Raw genomic sequence first — 24,001 nt, 5'->3', positions numbered from 1 at the left:
AACTATATTTAAAATTAAAGATTTAAAATCCAAGATTTTAAGATGATAAATTGTCGCCACTCACTAAATTAAACAAGCAACGTGATGAGGTCATGAGATAACATTATAGTATACTAGTGTCTGAAACGCTTATCGTTGTGTAATGTGTAATGGTTTCAATACTATTTTCTAAACTAGTTTTCTATTCCAAACACAAGTTGAACTCGTTTTCTATTCCAAACTCAAGTTGAAGTTAGCATTACTAGTCTCAAGTATATTGGATTCATTTGTCATGTTTTTTTTTTTTTTTTAATTATTATTATTGTATATGGTTTGAGTATTTCCACTTATAAGCATGAGAGCACAACAGACAGTATATAATTTTTTACTTTGAATTTTGTCTATGCAGGAATCAGTTTTTCATTTTTCAGCCTGTCCCTTTCTTCTGCTAGGCATTTTATTCAGTAGATACAAATGCTTGGTATTAAGAGGAAAGTAGAAATTACTCATGGCTCCCTGCAGCTTGCCTATAAAACATAATCCTCTCAGCCCTGCTTGCAAATATTGCTCACCATCCTGTGTTCAAGAGGAAAGTGGTTTCGTAATTTAATTCTATAGCACAGTCTTATCCACTCTCAGGTGGTTCCAACAGATGTCAGTTGACAGGGAGGCCACTATAGTCACAATTTTCTCTCACAGACCATGTCAGGCAGTCTCAGACATATAAACAAACAAATAAAAGAACAGCATTTGTTTTGTTGAGCCAGGAGGCTGCTGTTATTGAGCATCCAGTTACCTTACCGATGCACACCAGGTCCATGAAGCCGTACATGGCATAACAGATCTGGAAGAGCAGGTCCTGCCGTTGCCACTTGGCCGATGGGCTGAGGGAGGACCACACCAGCCAGGAGATACTGGCTATCAGGAACAGGGAACCCAGTACAGCTGCAGCTATCTGTACTTTCTCTATCACTGTCAAAGAGATGGCCTGCCACTGCATGGAGACAGAAAAATATCCATCAGAGACATTGCTAACTAACAGATATCAGTCAAACTGATCTTGAATGAATGAATGAAAATGAACACATAAATTTATTAATTAATGACTCACAATTTAACACACAAGGGGGAAAAAATAATAATATTCTGATACAGTATACAGCTAATATTAGTGAATATCCTTATTATCAGCCAGAATAATAGACAAATAATGAACCCGGACAAGCAAATGGATTCAAAACCACTTGAGCTGACAAAATTTGAAAATAATTTAGATAAACACACAGGTAATCCCCTTACAAAAATGTACTGTGTTGGTACCATGTTGATGGTATCAAATGGTTATACTATGGTAACGAATGATCACCATCATTCATATAACACGGAATTTACACAGTACTTCAAAGAATACCATGGATTACCATGATACAAGTAAAAAAAAAATTCTGCTTGTCTACATCTCACGTCTCGACTGCATGCATTCGTTTTCTCCACTGTGTTTTACACAGATTATGGCATCAGTCTCAAACATTTGCTGATTAGAAACCACATCGATCTCAAACCCTCGCCGTTCAAGAACAACCACAACAACAACAACAAACAATTGTGGTAAGTCATGGCATCCGCTCATGTTATTGTTTCCTGCATTACATGACACATGTTTAATATAGCTTATTCTGTCAGCAGTGAGGGATTCACATGTGATAAATGTAAGGAATTAGTCAGGCTGACGGAGAAGATTATTGAGTTAGAGACACGCATTCGAATGCTAGTGGAGGTCAGTGAGAAAGAGAAGCCGGTAGATACTGTTTCGGATGCGGGTAGTACAGCGAGCAACACACACACTTTGGTTCCGGCTGAAGAGCTGCCACAGCAGGGTGTTTTGGGTGACGTCTCGGCTGCATACTCGCTCAGCAAAACAACACCACTCTCCCGTTCCTGTTAGGATTTCCAATCGATTCTCCCCACTCAGTGATGCACCCACTGAGCATCATGTTGAAAGAGCCCTATTAATTGGTGATTCTATTGTAAGGAATGTGGAAATAGAGACTCCAGCAAACATTGTTAAATGCATTTCGGGGGCTCGGGTGTCTGACATCAGATCAAATTTATAAGCCCCTCTGGCCCCCTCCCTGCTTGTTGTGGTGATGAGGTTTATAGTAGATTAGTGTCACTGAATAGCTGGATGTTTGAGTGGTGTCCAGAGAATAGCATAGGTTTCATAGACAATTGGAAGAGTTTTTGGGGTAGACCTGACCTGCTAAAAAGAGACGGACTCCATCCCTCCAGGGAAGGTGACGCTCTCCTCTTTAGTAATTTGGCTCATAGTCTTAATAATGATAGTATCTGACTAACTGGGGCCCAGGTCAGGAAGCAGAGAAACTGGTTAATCCGAACATCTGCTAGCTGTCTTGAGACGTCACACAGGTCACATAAACTACAACACATAGAGACCGTATCACCTAGATATCACATAGAAACTGTGTCTGTTCCCCAAACTACCAAACACAAAACTCTCACTAAATCATTTAGAAAAAATTTGATTAAGGTCAAACTTGAAAATAATAATAATAATAATAATTTTAAGATAAACATCATATAAAGGTAGGGCTGCTAAACATTAGATCTCTTTCTACCAAAACACTAACTGTAAAATTAAATTATTACAGATCATAGTTTGGATGCACTCTGTTTGACTGAAACCTGGCTTAAACCAGATGAATATATTAGTTTAAATGAATCTCCCCTAGGTTATTGTCATAAACATGAGCCCCGTCTGAAGGGTCAAGGAGGAGGTGTTGTTACAATTTACAGTGAAGTTTTTGGTGTTACTCAGAGGAAAGGATATAGGTTTAAGTCTTTTGAACTAATAATGCTTAATGTGACACCATCAGATATAAATAAAAAATCTCTGTCATCTTTTGGGAAATTGGAACTATGCGATCAACTGTCACAGCACCTCAGTATACTTCAATCCTTTGGTATCATAGGTCACGAAGAGCTGGCACCCACGACCGGACCTCTGGAATCTCCACATCTGGCCCTTGGACGGGACACGATCACTCAGGCTAGGGCTCCCTCTACGAGGCGCCTGTATGCCTTGAAGTGGCATCTGTTCGCTAAGTGGTGTTCTTCCCGACGCGAAGACCCCCAGAGATGTGCAGTCGGGTCGGTGCTTTCCTTCTTGCAGGAGAGGCTGGAAGGGCGGCTGTCCCCCTCCACCTTGAAGGTGTATGTGGCCGCTATAGCGGCGCACCACGACGCAGTTGACGATAAGTCTCTCGGGAAGCATGACCTGATCATCAGGTTCCTTAGAGGCGTGAGGAGGCTGAACCCTCCCAGACCGTGCCTCATTCCCTCATGGGATATCTCCGTGGTCCTACAGGGATCAGGTGGTGAACCTGCAAGCGCTGCCTCAGGAGGAGGCAGACCCAGCCTTGTCATTGCTGTGTCCAGTGTGCGCTTTGTGCATCTATTTGGATCGCATGCAGAGCTTTAGACGCTCTGAGCAGCTATTTGTCTGCTTTGGAGGACAGCGGAAAGGGAGCGCTGTCTCCAAACAGAGGATCGCCCACTGGGTCATTGACGCCATCACCTTGGCATATCACGCCCAGTACGTGCCAACCCCTTGGGGCTATGAGCACACTCTACCAGGAGTGTGGCGGCCTCCTGGGCCCTGACCAATGGTGCCTCTTTAGCAGACATCAGTAGAGCAGTGGGCTGGGCAACACCCAATACCTTCGCGAGATTCTACAATCTCCGGGTTGAGCCGGTTTCATCCCGTGTATCATCAGGTACTAACAGGTATGTGTGTGGGAAAACTGGCCGGGTGTACCACTTGCGTATAGCACCTTTCCCCTCCTGGAGGGGGAGACGTGTGCTTTTACCCCCCAGCTGTGTTCACGAGATCATGGACCCTGGATGTCCTTTCACCTTAGCCCTGTGGCAGGCAAGTTTGCGGAGAAACTCAATGCCGGCCCAGTACGTGTGCTAGTTAGCCCTGTACTGGGGTAGGTGCTCCACATGCACTGGTTGCCTGTCTGTAACCCTGTTTGATGTATCTTCTGTGAGACGGTTTCCCCGTTGGTAAACCTGAGTCTTCCTTGGGCAGAGTCCACTCTGCCACCGGTCGCCGTGTTTGTAGAGCTCTGTCCCCTCTGGGTAGGACCTACCACGGGGACTTCTCCACATGCGACACTGCTGACAAAACTCGGTAAGACCATGTGACATATTTCCACACATTACCTCCCCTTTGGGCAGGGTGTGGTCTCCACGGTGTCTTCCCCTTGGGAGTGACACCCCCCCTGGCATGGACACTTATGGCCCCCAGTTGATCGATTTCCACTCTTTTTTGGGGAGAAAAAAGAAGAGAAGAGGCCACGGCTGTGGTAGCCTGTCCCCATTTTTGGGCAGCCAACTTGTCCCCAAGGTGCAGGGGACCGTACGATGCTCGTAGGAGCGTTAGGGGAGGTTACGTGATGGCCAGGTGCGCTGGATACGAGGCACGCAATGGTCTGCCCGTCTCGCACCGCCAGTCCACGTAACACAGTTCAGCTAGTTGTGGCGTTTCGTATAGGGACCCCTAGTGTCACTACATCGACACAACATCGAGTGAGTGACAGATAGGGAACATCCTGGTTACTTTCGTAACCTCCGTTCCCTGATGGAGGGAACGAGACGTTGTGTCCCTCCTGCCACAACACTGAACTACCTGATGAATGACAGGGACCTTGTCTCGGCTCCTTAGCACAAAACATGAACGAGTGGTTGCGAGCCAGCTCCTTTTATACCCGTATGTCCAGGGGAGTGGCATGCAAATTCCACTCGCCAATTCCCATTGGCCTTTTCTCAAAGATCAGAGGTGTTTGGGGCTCCCAAGGGCGACCCCTAGTGTCACTACATCAACACAACGTCTCGTTCCCTCCATCAGGGAACGGAGATTATGAAAGTAACCAGGACATTTCATTTTTTGTTTTTGTTAATGCATGATTTCCTGTAAAGCTGCTTTGAAATGATGTTTGTTGTGAGAAGCGCTATACAAATAAAAATGACTTGACAATTCCAGAAAACATGATACTACCATGCTACTATGTCAAAAAACATGGTAATACCATGGTTCTTTTTTTTAGGGTGGTCAAAACAAATCAATAAGAGAAACAAATCCCTGTATATGTAAGGCCACAGAAACAATGGCAGTGGGTTACCTGTAATGGGTTCTTGGTGCTGATGGCGATGACCTGGTATTTGTAGTAGCAGAGTTCACAGCTCCAGGAGCCTCTTTCACTAATCCACTTAATAAGACAGGGCTCATGAGTGCAGCGAACAGAACCACTACAGCGACATGGGCTCAGTAACTCTCCCTGCAGGACACACAACACATTCTCTCTAAGTAACAGCTAATCAAAGCTACCATTAGACATTCCATTAGTGTTGGCTTGGATCATGAAACTTTTTAGCAACAATATTTAATTATACATAAACAATGGTGTAGCAAAAGCAATAGGGTTCCAGAAGCCATATTATATACAGTCATCACCAAAGATTGTTGTGTACGATGTGCAGCAGAGTGCCTGCAACCCCTTTAGCCATGACTACATTTACAATATAGTATGGCCTCATGTGCCTTATTGCTTTTATAAAACAGTTACTACATAATAAGTGTAATAAGGGGGAAAAAAACCAACAACCTCCGAAAAGCACATAAAGGCAGCATAAAAGTAATCCATAAGACTCCAATGGTTAAATCCATATCTTCAAAAGCAATATGATAGGTGTGGGTGAGAAACAGATCAACATTTAGGTCCTTTTTCACAAAAATTCTCCTCCCTGCCCAATAGGTGCCGATATGCACAGAGAATGCGAATTGCCAAAAACAAAAGAATGTGAAAGTGCCGACTGATTGTAAAAAAAGGACTTAAATATTGATCTGTTTCTTAAGAACCTATAATATCGCTTCTGAAGATATTAAATTTAACCACTGGAGTCCTATGGATTACTTTTATGCTGCCTTTATATGCTTTTTGGTACCCATTCACTTGCATTGTATTGACCTACAGAGCTGAGATATTCTTCTAAAAATCTTAATTTGTGTTCAGTAGAAGAAAGTTGTACACATCTGGGATGGCATGAGGGTGAGTAAATTATAATAGAATTTTCATTTTTGGGTGGACTATCCCTTTAAGGCAAGTCAGGTCACTCATGCTTGTAACTCCTCCAGGCAGCCTGTGGGGGCCTTATATACATGTTGAATGGGGATTAAACAGACCTCCAAATAACATATTTAAAATCAGCAATTAAATATGATTGTCCCAAAGAATTACATTTTTTGCACTGATTTAGCTAATATGCATGCGCATTCATGATGAAAACTGGCGATGTCTCTATCAAAAAGGTGATTAGCTCTTTTAACTGTAAGTCAGGACTTCTATTCCTAGAGCAGTCATATTCAATGTTACATTTTTTCCCATTCTAAATATACCAATAACCCATTTCATTCTTTACAGTCTCTGCCTGTATTCACCAATCAGCAAACTGGGGCATGGCCATGTCCCACCCACTTTCAAATATAAATGTATTTCTATATTCGCTCCCCACACTTTTTTGGGAAATATCCCTGTGCTAATGTGCCTCCCCTGACTTTCAAATCATTCTGAAACCCTTGTATATTAACATACATTAGAATGAATTAATGGAATCCATTTAATAGTCCTCAAATACTGGTTGGAACATGACCCTTGTAAACCTTACCAAATCTATACTGTACCTATAAAACATTTATTTTGGAAAGATGGTTTTACAGTGTTGCCTGCCTTGTTAAAGCACTCAAACACAAGAGTGTCCAGTCTCACTTTAGTAGATAATACAACTCGTGTTTCCGAATCTCTCTTATGAGCAGGCATGGGATTGTAATTTGATTGATTGCTGCTTTGCAGTCTGTGTGAATCATGGATAAAGCGAGACAACTGCCTTGAAATCACACGTCTTACTGCAGGCTTAAACATTTCAAGTGATGCATGTCAAAATATCTTCACAGAAGCCTCACAGCAGTATTTACAATGTTTCAAAACACAGCACTCAAGCAGTCTCAAACGTGGCTCTAGTGAGGTTTGTGTGGGTGGAAAATAGTTGCTTAAACCAGTGTGTGTTTATTCTGAGCTAATTTAACCAGTATGTGTGAATATCTGTAGATCCGTTGGCTTCTTTCAAAAAACAGCATTAATTACAGAAGTACAAACACTCATCGGAGCAAATTCCTTTAATTAACACCATTGCTTTATGACCAGGAACCAGATACGATGGCTACATCCATCCATTTGGCCTTATAAACACATAAACCTATACAAACATCTACACTCACAATAATGAGGGATGATCAGATAAAAGCCTCTGTAGGTACCCTGGTAACAGTTTGTTGAGACTGGCTCAATGATTGGAGTCAATCTGATCCTCATTGCACTGATTTCGTAAGGAAATAGTTCATCCAAAAATTAAAACCATCCAAAATTCTACCATCATTTACTCACCTTGTCATGTGGTTCCAAACCTGTAATACTCTTTCTTCTGTGGGACACAAAAGGAGATGTTAGGCAGAATGTTAATCTCTGTCACCACTTACTTTCATGAGATGCACTGAAAGTGAATGGTGATGAGGCACCTAACATCTCCTTTGTGTTCCACAGAAGATGGTCATACAGGTTTGGAACAACATGAGGGTGAGTAAATGATGGTGAACTATACCTTTAAGATTAGTACCAAAAGAAGGGTGGCTGAATCAGCATAACGTTGGGTGGTACATGTCAATATGAATGTCATCATTTAAATTTAAATGTAGAAATTCAGACAATGGTGTAATTCATATCAAAAGCAGCCTCAAATTCTTAGACTGTAGACTAAAACCACAGAAAATAAAATTTTAACTGAATTTAATTTAATCAAAATAATTAACGGTATTGATAACAGTAAATTATGTTTAAAAATTAACAGGAGGCATTAGGATAAGCTGTCAAACATTTGGCTTCATGGTTAACATTAGCTTACCAAATTGATCATCAGCCATCTGTTAGTTATTTTTCTGGACTTGCCCGTTCTTGTGTGGCTGCGACGGTATAAAGATTTCAGCATTTTTTATCTTCTATAAAATGCTCGGTAAAATAATCCCAGGTTAAGGTAAAAATGTTGTGATTCTTAACGGTCTGTGAGCCCTTGGCTTTAATTATCATTGTTTCTCAAGTTCTCTGTGTATCTGAAGATGTTGGTCATGTAAGAAGATACCAGAAAAAAAGACACGCTTCACAATTAAAGATTATTTCTCATATGGACGGATGGATGTTTTTCTCAAGCATTAAATGCAATTAAGTGTTTATTTACCCATGTAAAAAAAAAAAAAAATATTTAAAAAAACATTATTTATACCATGATCAGTGGAAACATGTAAATGCTTCACATTGCAACTCCCTCAATGTTCAAGCCAAATCTATGCCCTAGGTTGCTCGGACACTGCAGCCTCTCATTTCTGAACATATTTTTGGGAGGGGCATAAAAAATTACATCATGTAAATGGATTGTCCATATTTTTAATTCAAGAGTGTAATACCGGATTACAGGCTCACTAATATCACCAGTTGTGTTGTATTTAGGTAGGTATTCCAGGTATTCCAATCAATTTCTTCTAATAATCCCATGTAGGCTACAGCATATGTTTATGTTTAATACATTTTCTGATGGGTTATTGTTGTGTGACGTCAGTGTGTAAATGCAGTGAGCACCCATCTCTGGGATCTCTGCAGACATCCCTTTCGTGAGCGATTTAAACGTTAACATTAGAGACGTACGCAGTAATAATTAATCTACAGTAAGACATTTGTCTGGAAAACTAATAACTTCCAAATAGGGTTTCACTTAATTGCACCATCTACTGTTGGATACAGTAAATGCATTCAGCCTGACTAGAAATGATATCAAAAGCAGTGGCAGGGAAAAAGACGTGGCCATACCCTTGGTGGAGTGAGCTCGTAGTCCCTCCGGGGGTTGACAATTAGAGCTATTATAACATAACACAATCGTATCTACCACCCAATGAGAGAGGCACTGGTGAGAAATAGGTTTACCCTTATGAGAGTAAGACCATGAAATAAAGAGCTGACTATTCTCCTGTCAGGCTCTTTTCTTTTGCACATACGCACTTAAAGCTCGTACTGGGCACAAACAATTTAACCGCTCTTCCTCCGCGGAGGAAAAAGGCAGTGAGTGAAAGGCCAACAAGTCTACTGACTGGGACAAGCCTGAGGAGTTGCTCACTTTAGGAACAAATGCGGGGTTTGGTCTAAGAGTTACCTTAGGACCTCCCTGGGTGAATGAATGATGAATGAACTGATAGAGCATGTAGTTCACTCACTCACTTAGCAGTCGTGAGAGCAAGTAACAAAGCTGTCTTTAAAGAGAGCAGCTTTAACATGATACTTTCTAGCGGTTCAAAGGGGTGCTGAGACAACGCGTTCAGGACCACAGACAGGTCCCACGGCGGAACGACCGGTCTAGAAACCTGATGTAACTTCCGAGCGCCTCTCATAAAATGACAAATATGTGGGTGCTGGCCCAAAGTGCCAGAGTCGATGCCCACATGACATGCTGATATAGCAGCCAAGTAGAATTTGACCGTAGAAAATGCTCTGCCCTTATCCAAAAGGTCTTGCAGAAAACACAATACATTCGTCACCGAACACAAGTATGGAACAATATGTCTGCACACCATTGTTCAAACACTCCCCATTTGAGATCATAAAACGAATGCGTTGAGTCTGCTCTTGCCCTCTGGATTGTTTCAATCACTCACGGGCCAGGCCCAGAGAGCCAATATCTGAGGAGAGGGATGGAAAATCTCCCCATGCACTTGAGAGATAAGATCTCTGTGCAGCGGCATAGGCCAGGGGTGGTCGTAAAGCAGTTGAGCTATCTCTGTCATCCACAGCCTCCCTGGCCAGTTCGGAGCTATTAGAATAAGAGAATGACCGAATTCCCTCACTCTCTGCAGCGTTGGTCCAATCAGGCTCAGTTGGGGAAACGCATTTAGTAACGCGTGAGGCCACTGGTGGGCTAGTGCATCCACACCCAACGGTGACTTTGAGAACACTCCATAACCTCTTCTCCCACGAGAGAGGAGAGACATGGTCTCCCCCCCACCACCCTAAGTCTTCTTTTTCTAACTTTTTGCGAGAATGAAGCACAGTGGGGAGAGTCGTTGGGGCTCGATAACACAGCTTGAGCGTGTTTAGTGCCTAAGCATGCAAAACAGAGAGTATATGAATCCTTTGCAGAAATTCACGCACCGCACGCACATGGGCGAGGAGGAAGGCCTTTCCCTCTGGGGCTCTTGGGCACTTTGGCTGTGGCCATGGTAGGGCTAGCACCCTCTTCGTACGGTAAGTCCACCACGACGTGAAAACTCAGTAGTACGGAGCAGTGTATTAATAGAAAATTATTTTTCCCTTCTTTTAAAAGCGGATGAGCGCTGAAAAATACAGAAAAAAGCACTGAAAAGTGCTAAGTTTTCTTACAGATTAAAAAGAGAAAACTTGCCTTAACTCGTTAGTTTACTCTTTTGAGTCCACAAACGAATTAAATTGCCACTCAACAAAAACGCGGTGGAAAAATTGCATTCAGACATTACCTTGCAACTCCATCAGTGAACTGTTCCACAAATGCATATGCTGAGGACAGCTTCTGAAAATCTTCCATGGGGAAGAGAGCAAGAATGAGGCAGCAACAGGTAGCTGTGGTTTACAACTGACCACTGCAAAAATTTTTGTTTTATTCTATAAAGTACTGACAAAATTTCTCCCCAATTCCAAATAAAAATATTGTCATTTAGATAATTTATTTGCAGAAAATGACAACTGGTCAAAATAACAAAAAAGATGTAGTGTTTTCAGACCTCAAATAATACAAAGAAAACATATTCTAATATTAGTTCATATTCATTTTTAAACAACACAATACTAATGTTTTAACTTAGGAAGAGTTCAGAAATCAATATTTGGTGGAATAACCCTGATTTTCAATCACAGCTTTCATGCGTCTTGGCATGCTCTCTACCAGTCTTTCACATTGCTGTTGGATGACTTTATGCCACTCCTGGTGCAAAAGCTCAAGCAGCTTGGCTTTGTTTGATGGCTTGTGGCCATCCGTATTCCTCTTGATCACATTCCAGAAGTTTTCAATGGGGTTCAGGTTTGGAGATTGGGCTGGCCATGACAGGGTCTTGATCTGGTGGTCCTCCATTCACACACTGATTGACCTGGCTGTGTGACATGAAGCATTGTCCTGCTGGAAAAACCAATCCTCAGAGTTTGTGAACATTGTCAGAGCAGAAGGAAGCAAGTTTTCTTCCAGGATAACCTTGTACATGGCTTGATTCATGCATCCTTCCCAAAGACGAATCTGTCCGATTCCAGCCTTGCTGAAGCACCCCCAGATCTTCACGATCCTCCACCAAATTTCACAGTGGGTGCGAGACACTGTGGCTTGAAGGCCTCTCCAGGTCTCCATCTAACCATTAGACAACCAGGTGGAGGATCGGTGATGATCTGGGGGTGCTTCAACAAGGCTGGAATTGGGCAGATTCATCTTTGTGAAGGATGCATGATTCAAGCCACGTACAAGGTTATCCTTCCTTCTGCTCTGACAATGTTCACCAACTCTGAGGATTTTTTATTTTTTTTTAATTACAGAGTGCATTAAAGAACTCAGACTGGGGGGTCCATCAGTACAGGAGAAACAAACGTGCAAAAAGGTTATGTGAACTAACCATTCTCGTACACCTCCATATTTCTCATTCACTGACTTCTCTCCCTTTCAAAGCCAATAAGCTCTAGTTTGAAGTGTGAGACTGCTTTGGTGACTTTTCATGCCTGTAAATACCAACTATAGTGTGAGCCAATAGCATTAGAGTGCTGGCTGTGATGGAGTATATCAATGGTTTGACCCATGAACTGAATATGCCCCTTCACTGAACAAGCAAGGATCAGGATCTATTGACCAACTGAAGGAGAGGAGGAGGTATGTCATTCAGTTACTTCGGTAATCTCGTTCAACAAGGAGAGAAAGTGCCTGGATGAATTATGAGTAACATTACAATGACATCAGGATGTAATCGAATCACTTGTAATTACTTATAGGCTAATATTGTTGTCATTTTTTTTATATTCATACACAGCAGTTTACACAATGAGAGCTATACTTTGTTGTCATTTGTGGGGAAAACGCTTTTGATGCTTAAATACTGCTGAATTCTCTTAGGGTGGGTTGCACCAGTAAGGATAAGATTAAGCAGAGTTAAGAGTTAATCCAGGGTTTGTTGATCCGAGTTTTATTCAAATTTTAGTTGTGTTGCACCACTTAATTTTAAATACTAGGGATGCATGATATATCAGCGACCAATATATTATTGACCGATAAACAGGTAAATCAAAATATAATTATTGCGCCAGTAATGGAATTACCGCCGATATTTTTGCCGCTAATTTGTTACAGTTTATTTGCTTGCAGCTGAGAATCTCTGACTGCCTGTGGCATCTTTCATTCAGGCAGAGACTTGGGCAGCACTGAGCAACGGTGTGCGTGGCCACATACAGCGTGTCTGTGTGAGTGAGAGCAGGTGAGAGCCAAGCTGATATCGCTCTGTGTGGATTATTTCAACATCTCTGCACCTTGTTACTTTGTTTTGGATGTAGTTTTAATTCGGGATCATCTGCTGTGTGTAACGACATGCCGTTACCCATATTCTGTTTATGTTTCATGAGGCAATAAATGAAAACATGACAAAAACATGTATGTATGTTACTTGGGGCTACCATTTTCACTTAATGAAACATAAACAGAATGTGGGAAATTGCTCATCGTTACCTGCATCACGGCACTGTGATTAAAGCAAGCCCCAAAACAACATAACACGGTTCATGGAGTTACTTGATGGCTAAAAACACTAGTTTGTGAGTGAAACGAATACGCTAATTGTATTTTATGAGCTGAGACTATTCTAATGTCATGACTCATGACTATTTGATCTCTAATGTTACCTATTCCCATTATGATTGTTGTGTTCACATTTCATAAATTATACAGTGGAATTGTTAAGGATGAGCACTGTAATAAGCATCTGTGAAACACACAAACTACCGCTGCACACACAGTCTTATTGCTATCATAAATATTACACAATGTATACAGAGTTTAGGGTTTGTGTTTTGTTGTTTTAATGTTGGTTACATGCTGTTAATTGCCTAATTTTGGTTTAATGCATTATTACAGCTGTTTGAAGTTCATTATTCTCTGGCTCTCTCTGTTAGCAATTCATCAGGATTACCGTAAACACTTATATAAATGGGCACCATACAATTTATGCAAGTGTATTGTCATTTATTTCTCATTCAAATCAGCATTTATTTGTTTTATAGGCACATTTCTGGTTCAGAATCAGAAAAATCAGAATGAGCTTTATTGCCAAGTATGCTTACACACACAAGGAATTTGTCATGGTGACAGAAGCTTCCAGTGCAAGAAAATACAAAAAATATACATATACAACATATACAGGTGCATCTCAATAAATTAGAATGTCGTGGAAAAGTTCATTTATTTCAGTAATTCAACTCAAATTGTGAAACTCGTGTATTAAATAAATTCAATGCACACAGACTGAAGTAGTTTAAGTCTTTGGTTCTTTTAATTGTGATGATTTTGGCTCACATTTAACAAAAACCCACCAATTCACTATCTCAAAAAATTAGAATATGGTGACATGCCAATCAGCTAATCAACTCAAAACACCTGCAAAGGTTTCCTGAGCCTTCAAAATGGTCTCTCAGTTTGGTTCACTAGGCTACACAATCATGGGGAAGACTGCTGATCTGACAGTTGTCCAGAAGACAATCATTGACACCCTTCACAAGGAGGGTAAGCCACAAACATTCATTGCCAAAGAAGCTGGCTGTTCACAGAGTGCTGTATCCAAGCATGTTAAAAGAAAGTTGAGTGGAAGGAAAAAGTGTGGAAGAAAAAGATGCACAACCAACCGAGAGAAAAGGAATTTGGCTACAGTTGTCATATTCCTCTTGTTATGCCACTCCTGAACCACAGACAATGTCAGAGGCGTCTTACCTGGGCTGAGGAGAAGAAGAACTGGACTACTGCCCAGTGGTCCAAAGTCCTCTTTTCAGATGAGAGCAAGTTTTGTATTTCATTTGGAAACCAAGGTCCTAGAGTCTGGAGGAAGGGTGGAGAAGCTCATAGCCCAAGTTGCTTGAAGTCCAGTGTTAAGTTTCCACAATCTGTGATGATTTGGGGTGCAGTGTCATCTGCTGGTGTTGGTCCATTGTGTTTTTTGAAAACCAAAGTCACTGCACCCGTTTACCAAGAAATTTTGGAGCACTTCAGGCTTCCTTCTGCTGACCAGCTTTTTAAAGATGCTGATTTCATTTTCCAGCAGGATTTGGCACCTGCCCACACTGCCAAAAGCACCAAAAGTTGGTTAAATGACCATGGTGTTGGTGTGCTTGACTGGCCAGCAAACTCACCAGACCTGAACCCCATAGAGAATCTATGGGGTATTGTCAAGAGGAAAATGAGAAACAAGAGACCAAAAAATGCAGATGAGCTGAAGGCCACTGTCAAAGAAACCTGGGCTTCCATACCACCTCAGCAGTGCCACAAACTGATCACCTCCATGCCACGCCGAATTGAGGCAGTAATTAAAGCAAAAGGAGCCCCTACCAAGTATTGAGTACATACACAGTAAATGAACATACTTTCCAGAAGGCCAACAATTCACTAAAAATGTTTTTTTTATTGGTCTTATGATGTATTCTAATTTTTTGAGATAGTGAATTGGTGGGTTTTTGTTAAATGTGAGCCAAAATCATCACAATTAAAAGAACCAAAGACATAAACTACTTCAGTCTGTGTGCATTGAATTTATTTAATACACAAGTTTCACAATTTGAGTTGAATTACTGAAATAAATGAACTTTTCCACGACATTCTAATTTATTGAGATGCACCTGTACATACAAGCATTTGAAATATACACATAAACATACATACGTAAACAGTGAAATAAGAATATAAAAAATAAGATACAACAGATAAATATATAGAGGAAACTACAGTAGGGCATTAATGTTGTTCAAATACAGTATGTTACAGATATACAGTTATGTGAGATTTAATGTATTGTGCAGAAGAGGTAGGATATGTCAAATAAATATAAATGGAATATAAATATAATATGAATGAATAGTTGAATATGCACATGATTGTTTTACCACAATGGAGAGTATTGAAGGGGAAAAGACTGTTCTTGTGCCTGACTGTTCTGGTGCTCAGTGTTCTGTAGCGCCGGCCAGAGGGCAACAGTTCAGAAAGGTAGTGTGCTGGGTGAATGGGGTCCAAAGCGATTTTTTTAGCCCTTTTCCTCACTCAGGAGGTGTACAGTCCTTGGAGGGTGGGAAGGTGAGAACCAATAATCTGTTCAGCAGTCCGGACTGTCCTTTGAAGTCTTCTGATGTCTGACTTGGTAGCTGAACCAAACCAGACAGTTAGTGAAGTGCAGAGGACAGACTCAATGACTGCTGAGTAGAACTGGATCAGCAGCACCTGTGGCAGGTTGAACTTCCTCAGTTGGCAGAGGAAGTACAACCTCTGCTGGGCCTTTTTCACAATGGACTCAATGTGGGTCACCCACTTCAGGTCCTGTGAGATGGTAGCCCAGGAACCTGAACCTGAATGTTCCTCCTTAAGTCCACATTCATCTCCACTGTTTTGAGCGTGTTCAGCTCCAGGTTGTTTTGACTTCACCAGTGAGCCAGCCGTTCAACCTCCCTTCTGTAAGCAGACTCATTGTCATCTTGGATGAGGCCGATGACTGTAGTGTTATCTGCAAACTTCAGGAGCTTGACAGAGGGGTCCTTGGTGATGCAGTCCTTGGTGTACAGGGAGAAGAGTAGTGGGGAGAGAACACATCCCTGGAGGGCACCAGTGCTGATCGTACAGGTGCTGGATGTGAATTTCTCCAGTCTTACTAACTGCAGCCTATCTGTCAGAAAGCTGGTGATCCACTGACAGATAGAGGTGGGAACTGAGAGCTGGGTTAATTTAGTCCATAGGAGAGCAGGAATAATGGTGTTTAAAGCCAAACTGAAGTCCACAAAAAGGATCCTTGCATAAGTCTCTGGTCTGTCTAGATGTTGCAGTATGTAATGCAGTCCCATATTGACTGCATCATCCAACGACCTGTTAGCTCGATAGGCAAACTGCAGGGGATCCAGAAAGGGTCCAGTGATGTCCTTCATGTGGGCCAACACCAGTATCTCAAATGACTTCTTGACCAAAGATGTCAGGCCGACAGGTCTGTAGTCTTTAAGTCCTGCAATCTTAGGTTTCTTTGGGACAGTGATGATGGTGGAGCATTTCAAGCAATGTTATATGGTTCATGTTACATCAGTCAAACCTTAAATAGCAGCAAGTCCAAATTCCAAGCTTTTTCATTACACATTTTGAGTGAGAAGCTTTTAATGAATTTGCTAATTAAAACTATTTTTAAATATCGGTTATCGGTATCGGCCACAATGAGCTGTGAATTATCAGTTATCGTATCGGCCCAAATATTCCATATCGGTGCATCCCTATTAAATACAACTGAACAAATAAGAGATTAAAATTTTACCAGTGGTTAAAACTTTCACCAGCGATTAATTTTGTCCGTCATGATGGATTCTGAACCCAGCTGTAGATCGTTAGTACACAGGATTGATCAAGATCAATTACTCATAATAATATAAAAAAAAGGTTGTGTTTTGCGCTCTCTCTCTTGAACACCAGTCAGATCCAGTCAGTTCAGTCAGCTCCTCACCTGCTGCTGTAAACTCATACGCTCACACACACTTGCAGATATATGCACTGGAGTATTCCTGGATCCATCTAATGTTATTTGGTTGAGGAGAACGACAAATCTTTAAGGTAAGTGTAAAGGAGGAGGCGAGAAGCAGCTTTCCTTGTTTAGGTAAGGATTTATTTTCTCTCTTTGCAGCACAATTTACAGTCTTCCGTTATGCACTAAGTTAAAGCACTATCACACACCGCTTCACAAAATAAACTCTCATTACTTGTAATAAAAATTTTGTTTGAAAAAATTACTTTGCTCCGGTTCGGGTCTGTCCTGCCCAGTCTCTCTCCAGAGAGATGCTTGACCACGCCCCCGCTGCCACAGTAAGTAACGTTAACTAACATTAAATGTATCCACTGCATTTATACACTACTCCACACACAATTTATCATCATCAGTGTACTAGAGCAAACAGATAATATTACTGTCGAATTTAGAATCATGATTAGGGTGACCATACGTCCTCTTTTTCCCAGACATGTCCTCTTTTTTGGACCTTAAAAAAGCGTCCTGCCTGTCAATCTCTCCGCGAACGCGCAAAGCACTGTTGTGTTCGGCATCAAACAGCTTGACAGTAGCAGCAAATGACAGCTGAGTGGAAACAATGCCCAAATGAAAGTGCAAATTTACAGAAGATTTGCACAAAACATTCCCATGCTTTCGTCCAGGTCGAGATCTGTGGGAAGCAGAATGTATGACATGTAAAGCTGGCACTTATGTGTCAGTTGCTAATAAAGGTGCACGTGATTTATAAGCACACATTAGCTCTGCGAAGCATAAAGTTCATCAGATAAATTAACGGACTACTTTTTGCGACCAGGTAAAATTGTTATCACATTGCTTCATTTTCCATGGCCATTAAAAATAATACTAATAGTAAATGAAGGTACACTCATGGTATCAAATATTTTATTTTAGTACATGGACATTCAAAAGAATGTTGGAAATTTTTATTTATTTATATATATTTAAGTTATGCTAATAGAGTGTCTTTTTCACTGTATTAAACTTTGCATTCATAGTAACACTGTTTTGAACCCTATTATTCCACCCAACCCCAATCAGTTAAACCCTGGCTGGGGGTAAAGAGCATCATGTATATGGGGAAGAACTGGGGGCGCTGTTTCTCACAATTCGATTTATTTCAAAGTTGCCTACTTCAGCTTTGAGAGCACAAAATTGTTTACAAGAGCACAACACTAGCCTCTTAATTTTGCTCTCAAAGTGCACCAGATGGAAGTATTTAACTTTAAAATGTACAAAATTTTCTTACAGGGGGAGCATGCCCCCGGACATCACTAGAGGGTCGGAGGTCCATCCCCATAGTCTCACCATCCTGTGGGAAACACTGTGTCTGACACCCTGTTAAACACCCATCTTTGCAGTTGTATCAGTGTCATCATAAAATACAATAAAGGAAGGTTACTGACACATATAATGGCTGCGTACATTGCAGAATGTTAACATGCTAAATGACACATTACTTACTGTAAGTATATTCTTTTAAATCATCATTGAGTGGTTAAAACAGCATCTTTTAGCAATCTCATGTGAATTCTGCTCATATATTGAGGCATGTAGTCATTGATAACATATTTTTACTTCATATTTGTTAATTTTTATATGTAGTCTTGTGTGTCCTTATAATTACATGAAAATGCTGCCTTAAATGCCTCCCACAGAGGCGTGGCTTGTGTCTGAATGTTGCGTACACCATTGCTTAACTGTTTCAAACTACTTTCTAGTTCTGAGCGAAGAATGAAGAAGAACTTCACCGTGAGTTGTCTATATCAGGGCCTTTAGTGTTACTATTCTCTATATGATCTAATTGCTTTCTTGACTTCCTCTGAGAATCAACGCAAATTTAAACTGTCTACACAGATAAATTGTTGTATCTAGTCTTAATCTCCAGTATAGATTCATTACACACATAAACATGCATGCCCATGACCACACACACAGAGACACATCACTTCCCTGCTCATAACACATATTGCAATTCAGTGTGTGCAAAAAGGTCCAGGTATAATTTGACAAGACAAATTAAACAGGACACAAACCTCCATCTTTTTACTTTTATGGTGATCCATTCAGAGTTTGAACTTATCTCCATTTCTGAAAATATATGCATTTCCCTCCATTCAAGTTGATCATCATTCAAAATTAGTGGTCAACTATTTGGGGTTTTCAATGGCCAATGGCGATGCAATATCTAAAGAGCAAAGTGGTTGATGGCTGCAGGACCACCGATAAAGGGGGACAACTGGACCTTTTGTCCCGGACCTGGGCTCGAGGGGGGCCCAGGCAGTAGCGGTTTTAACCACCACTCAAACCGCACAATTGTCCCCACCCCGTTAGGAAAGCTCCACAAAAACCACTTGAGTGACATGTTGTTCTGGGTACACGCACAAATACGTTGTCGTCAGCGCTCTCAGAGTGGTTCAGGTTAGAAGCCGCCGGGTTCGGGTCAGTTTTTCAAGTAGGACTTTGGATTCGGGTTTGTAATTTATGAAAAAAAAATATATAGGCCTTCCGAACTTGTTTTGCCCATGCGCTCTCAATCACAGATATGCGCGAACGGTTAGGGAGTTAGGGGCCGTTCACACCAAACGTGTTTTTGAGTGCGTCTGCTCTGTGCTTTCATTATTTCCCTGTGTAAACGTGCTGGAAGAACGTTCTTGACTGCTGCACCGTGTCTTGCTGTTTCTTGCGTTCTGTTTCGAGTGTTTTCTACAATGCTTACAAAAAATACAACCTTTTGCAACATGGTGAACAATATACTGCATCATTAGAATATAAGCTCCAGGTGAAATTAAAGTAAATAAGACTGAAATATATTACTATTGTATACAAAACCTCCTCAAAGTAATAATAATAATACTGTATCATATCATAATGACAAACTGGACAACAATAAATAATTGTTGGGTTATAATATATAACAACTGAATTCCAAAATGTTACTGGGTGAAGTGGTAGGTTTTGCACACCCTGTTCACTAAAAAAAAGTATTTTGTAAAAATATACATAGGTAAATATAGCTTTTTTATTACTGTATTGTGGAAAAACAGCAATTAATTATCTTTAACTAGATTTTTATTTAATTCAACATTTTGAATGTACTTGGCTACAACAGCTGATAGGATGAATTTAAAATCAATTTTATGTAATTTTTTTAAGCAAACATTTTCTAAATGAGACCCCGGGATAGTCGGTTGTTTGGGGCCTCAGAAATCGTAAACCCGCCCCTGTGCCCAGACTGGACGATATAAACACAGAGACAGTGAGCAACCACGAGAGCCATCTGGGTAGCACACATTGAGACAATGGACTGGAGGGGGGCCCGCTGAACACATTTTGTACCAGGCTCAAGAATTCCTAACTGCAGCCCTGGATGGCTGATATCTATGTAACCTACAGAATTATGCCTTTAAAGTGGGGGAGCCCATCACTGCTGCTGAACAGCGGTGCAGGAAACACTGATACGTGATAAAGTTTTATGCAAATGAGATGTACCCTACACAAAATTCATTAAATTAAATTGATTTTACACAATATTTACTAAAAATTCACTAAAATATTTGATAACTTTAATTATTTCTTATCCATTGACAATGCTTGTAGAAGATTTTGGGACTGACTTAAAGGGGAGGTAAAACTGTTCATCAGCCAAGCAGATATTTGATTCTGATAATCTGACAAATGGCTAAATATTAGCTGATATAGTGGTCTATTACTACAGTATTTAAGATCAACATCAAGATTCAAGATAAACATCACAAACATTTACTCTCTGCAATAGAAAAGGAGTGTTTGCACATCCTCTCTTTGTCATGGTTCCACCTCTCACCACTCTCTCCGCAAGCTCTCGCTCTATCTGACACCTTGTGTGAACATTTATACCCCAGATCCTCTAATGTGTTTCTGCCTGCCCTGACAGCCCAGGCACTCTGCTATTGCTGATACAGAGTCTTGTCATTCATATACTGGTGTTTTTTGAAGATGTTTATTTTTCCATCAAAGTAATGACACAGGCCTGTATTGATTCTAGGGTGATATGTCACAAACTCAGCACAGCTATCTACCTTCACTATGAAGAGTCCAGTTTCTCCAAACCACATAACAACCAAGTTGTTGGCATGCCATTTGGTTAAAGGTGACAACATAAGTATACAGAAATACAAACCATGACATAAACATTAGCATCATATCAGGGATTTGTAATTTTTATCCAAAGTTCACTTATTAAGGGTACAGTGGTGATGATTTATTGATCATCTCTTGTGTGGTTCGAATCTACTGTTGTCTGAAATCTAACACTGCTGATTTGATGTTGAACTAATTTGTGTACACAGGGTCCAAAATTAATATTCGCCAAGAGCCAAATCCAGGTAAACATTGGGTTTGGCGAGTAAATACAACGGAATGACTCGCCAATTGGTTGGAAACTTTAATTAATAATTTTTCTATATAAACATAAGCTAGATAAATGCCTTTGTTTTTGTTTTTTTAAGTGTCTCGTGCATGAGTGCCATGTTTTTAAGTCACAGTGTCAAGTTAAAAGAACTTCAACTTTTAAAAACACGTCTATAAACAGCAGTTTTTTCCATTCATTGCACCGCATCTAACTTTTTTAATGCAAGAATGCATTTGGTTTGAACAGCCCTGTTAGGGCACCTACAGACTAGAGTTTACACTGAGTCAGAAAACGTTACAAATGTTTTTGTTTTTTTCAATAGCCAGAAGGACAGAGAGGGACAACACAAGGGTTTATGACAGATTTGTGACAGTTGAAGTACACTTCAACTTTAACTGCAAAGCCATCTGACGTAGGCATCCATTGATTAATGAGAATATCAGAGAGGTTGGTCTAGTTGTGCTTTCGGAAGTACAAATTGTTGTATTCCCACTTGATTTCAAACTGACACAACTTTTTCCACACCCTCCAAATCGAGATGATGCATTCATATCTGTCAGATGCTCCATCTGAGCTTTCCCTAGTGTGTAGGGGCCCTAAGCCACTAAAATGCAACCATTTATTCATTTTGGATGTGTGTATGTGTGTGGGTGTGCTGGTATGTGTATATAAATGTGTATAAAAGTCAGTGCAGACACGTGGCTAACTAAGACACACTTAATTTTGTATAACAAATGTTTAAAGGGATTGTCACCCAAAAATACTCACCCTCATGCCATCCCAGATGTATCTGACTTTCTTTCTTCTGCTGAACACAAACAAAGATTTTTAGAAAAATATCTCAGCTCTGTAAGTGAATACAATGGAAGTGAATGGTGGACAAAACTTTGAAGTTCCAAAAGCACATAAAGGCAGAATAAAAGTAATCCATAAGACTCCAGTGGTTAAATCCATGTCTTCAGAAGCAATATGATAGGTGTGGGTGAGAAACAGGTCATATTTAATGTCCTTTTTTTGCTATTAAATCTCCTTCCTGCCCTGTGGGTGGTGATATGCACAAAGAATGTGAATCGGCAAAAAAAATAAATAAATAAATAAATTAAAAAAAATAGAAGAATGTGAAAGTGAATATTTATTGTAAAAAAGGACCTAAATATTGATCTGTTACTCCCTCACACCTACCATGTTGCTTTACTATGGATTAAACCATATTAATCATTGGAGTCATATGGATTACTTTTATGCTGCCTTTGTATGCTTTTTGGACTTTCAAAGTTCTGGCCACCATTCACTTGCATTGTATGGACCTACAGAGCTGAGATATTCTTCTAAAAATCTTTGTTTGTGTTTAGTAGAAGAAAGAAAGTTATACACATCTGGGACTGCATGAGGGCAGTGGCATCATTTGTAAGTGGGATCGGTGGGACATTTCCCCACCACTTTTTGAAATAGCTTTCATCAGGTAAGTATCTAATGCAGAAGAAACATCTCCAGTTCTTGAGCAGGAGGTTCTATTTTGTTCATGTGTGTTATAATAATTGCCGATCCGACATTAGAATGTGTTATTATGTTGGCTTGACAAAGCCAACATACTGATCGACTATTTAAACTTATTATTAGTGGTGCTTGCGGAGCAAAGCATCACTATTGTAATCTCACATACTTATTATTTTTCTTCTTTTTAGTGGTGCTTGCAAAGCATCACTATTGTAATCTCACATACTTATTATTATTATTATTATTATTATTATTATTATTATTATTATTAGTGGTGCTTGCAAAGCATCACTATTGTAATCTCACATACTTATTATTTTTCTTCTTTTTAGTGGTGCTTGCAAAGCATCACTATTGTAATCTCACATACTTATTATTATTATTATTATTATTATTATTAGTGGTGCTTGCGGAGCAAAGCATCACTATTGTAATCTCACATACTTATTATTATTATTATTATTATTATTATTATTATTAGTGGTGCTTGCGGAGCAAAGCATCACTATTGTAATCTCACATACTTATTATTATTATTATTATTATTATTATTATTATTATTATTAGTGGTGCTTGCAAAGCATCACTATTGTAATCTCACATACTTATTATTATTCTTCTTATTCCATACAAAACTTCGGCACCTAACTTGTCCCGTAACGTTTGTAGTAGACCCATGAATTAGTTGTCAAATCGACCGGCCTATTGACGACACCTGTGCTATGACTTTTCTAAGGGATTGGGGGTACGGTGTACCCTTGGGGGGCAAAAAACGTCCCAAAAATTCCCCATAGGCATACTATGGCAAGGGTCTCGCCCATGAAAAACATTTTTTTTTCCCTATTATGGCAGTCAATGCAAGAAAGTTGTCAAATCATTTCTCCCAATCAGATTGACATAGAAACATAGGGGTGGGCTCATTTCAATCGGGCAACCAATCAGTCTTTAAGGAGCATCTTGGAAATGGTGTAGCCACGCCCTAGCAACCATTTACGGCACCCAAGCAACCGCCCCCATAGACTTCCATTCAAAATGGCTCAGAAGGATATCTTCAGAACAGAATGTCATAGACACTTGGGGATTGGCTCTTTTCAGTCAGATTAGTAATCAGCCAATAAAAATCTCTCTGGTCACTGCGTAGCCACACCCTAGCAACAATTTAGAGCACCCTA

General features: G+C 40.3%; 1 protein-coding gene across 1 annotated transcript in view; it reads right to left on the bottom strand.

The window, feature by feature from the left end:
• marchf4a (membrane-associated ring finger (C3HC4) 4a) overlaps positions 1-24,001 on the bottom strand; it is an 80,228-nt gene that overhangs the window by 20,033 nt on the left and 36,194 nt on the right. Inside the window, exons 2-3 of the mRNA XM_051702535.1 lie at positions 5,184-5,339; positions 781-973 (exon numbers count right to left, since the gene is read on the bottom strand). Coding sequence (XP_051558495.1) covers positions 781-973; positions 5,184-5,339 — 349 coding nt within the window. The remainder of the gene's footprint in view (positions 1-780; positions 974-5,183; positions 5,340-24,001) is intronic.

This window comes from Myxocyprinus asiaticus, chromosome 7 (assembly GCF_019703515.2).
Source record: "Myxocyprinus asiaticus isolate MX2 ecotype Aquarium Trade chromosome 7, UBuf_Myxa_2, whole genome shotgun sequence".
Lineage (NCBI taxonomy): Eukaryota > Metazoa > Chordata > Actinopteri > Cypriniformes > Catostomidae > Myxocyprinus > Myxocyprinus asiaticus.
Note: the sequence above shows the minus strand (reverse complement) of the source record. Positions and strands in the feature narration are given on the sequence as shown.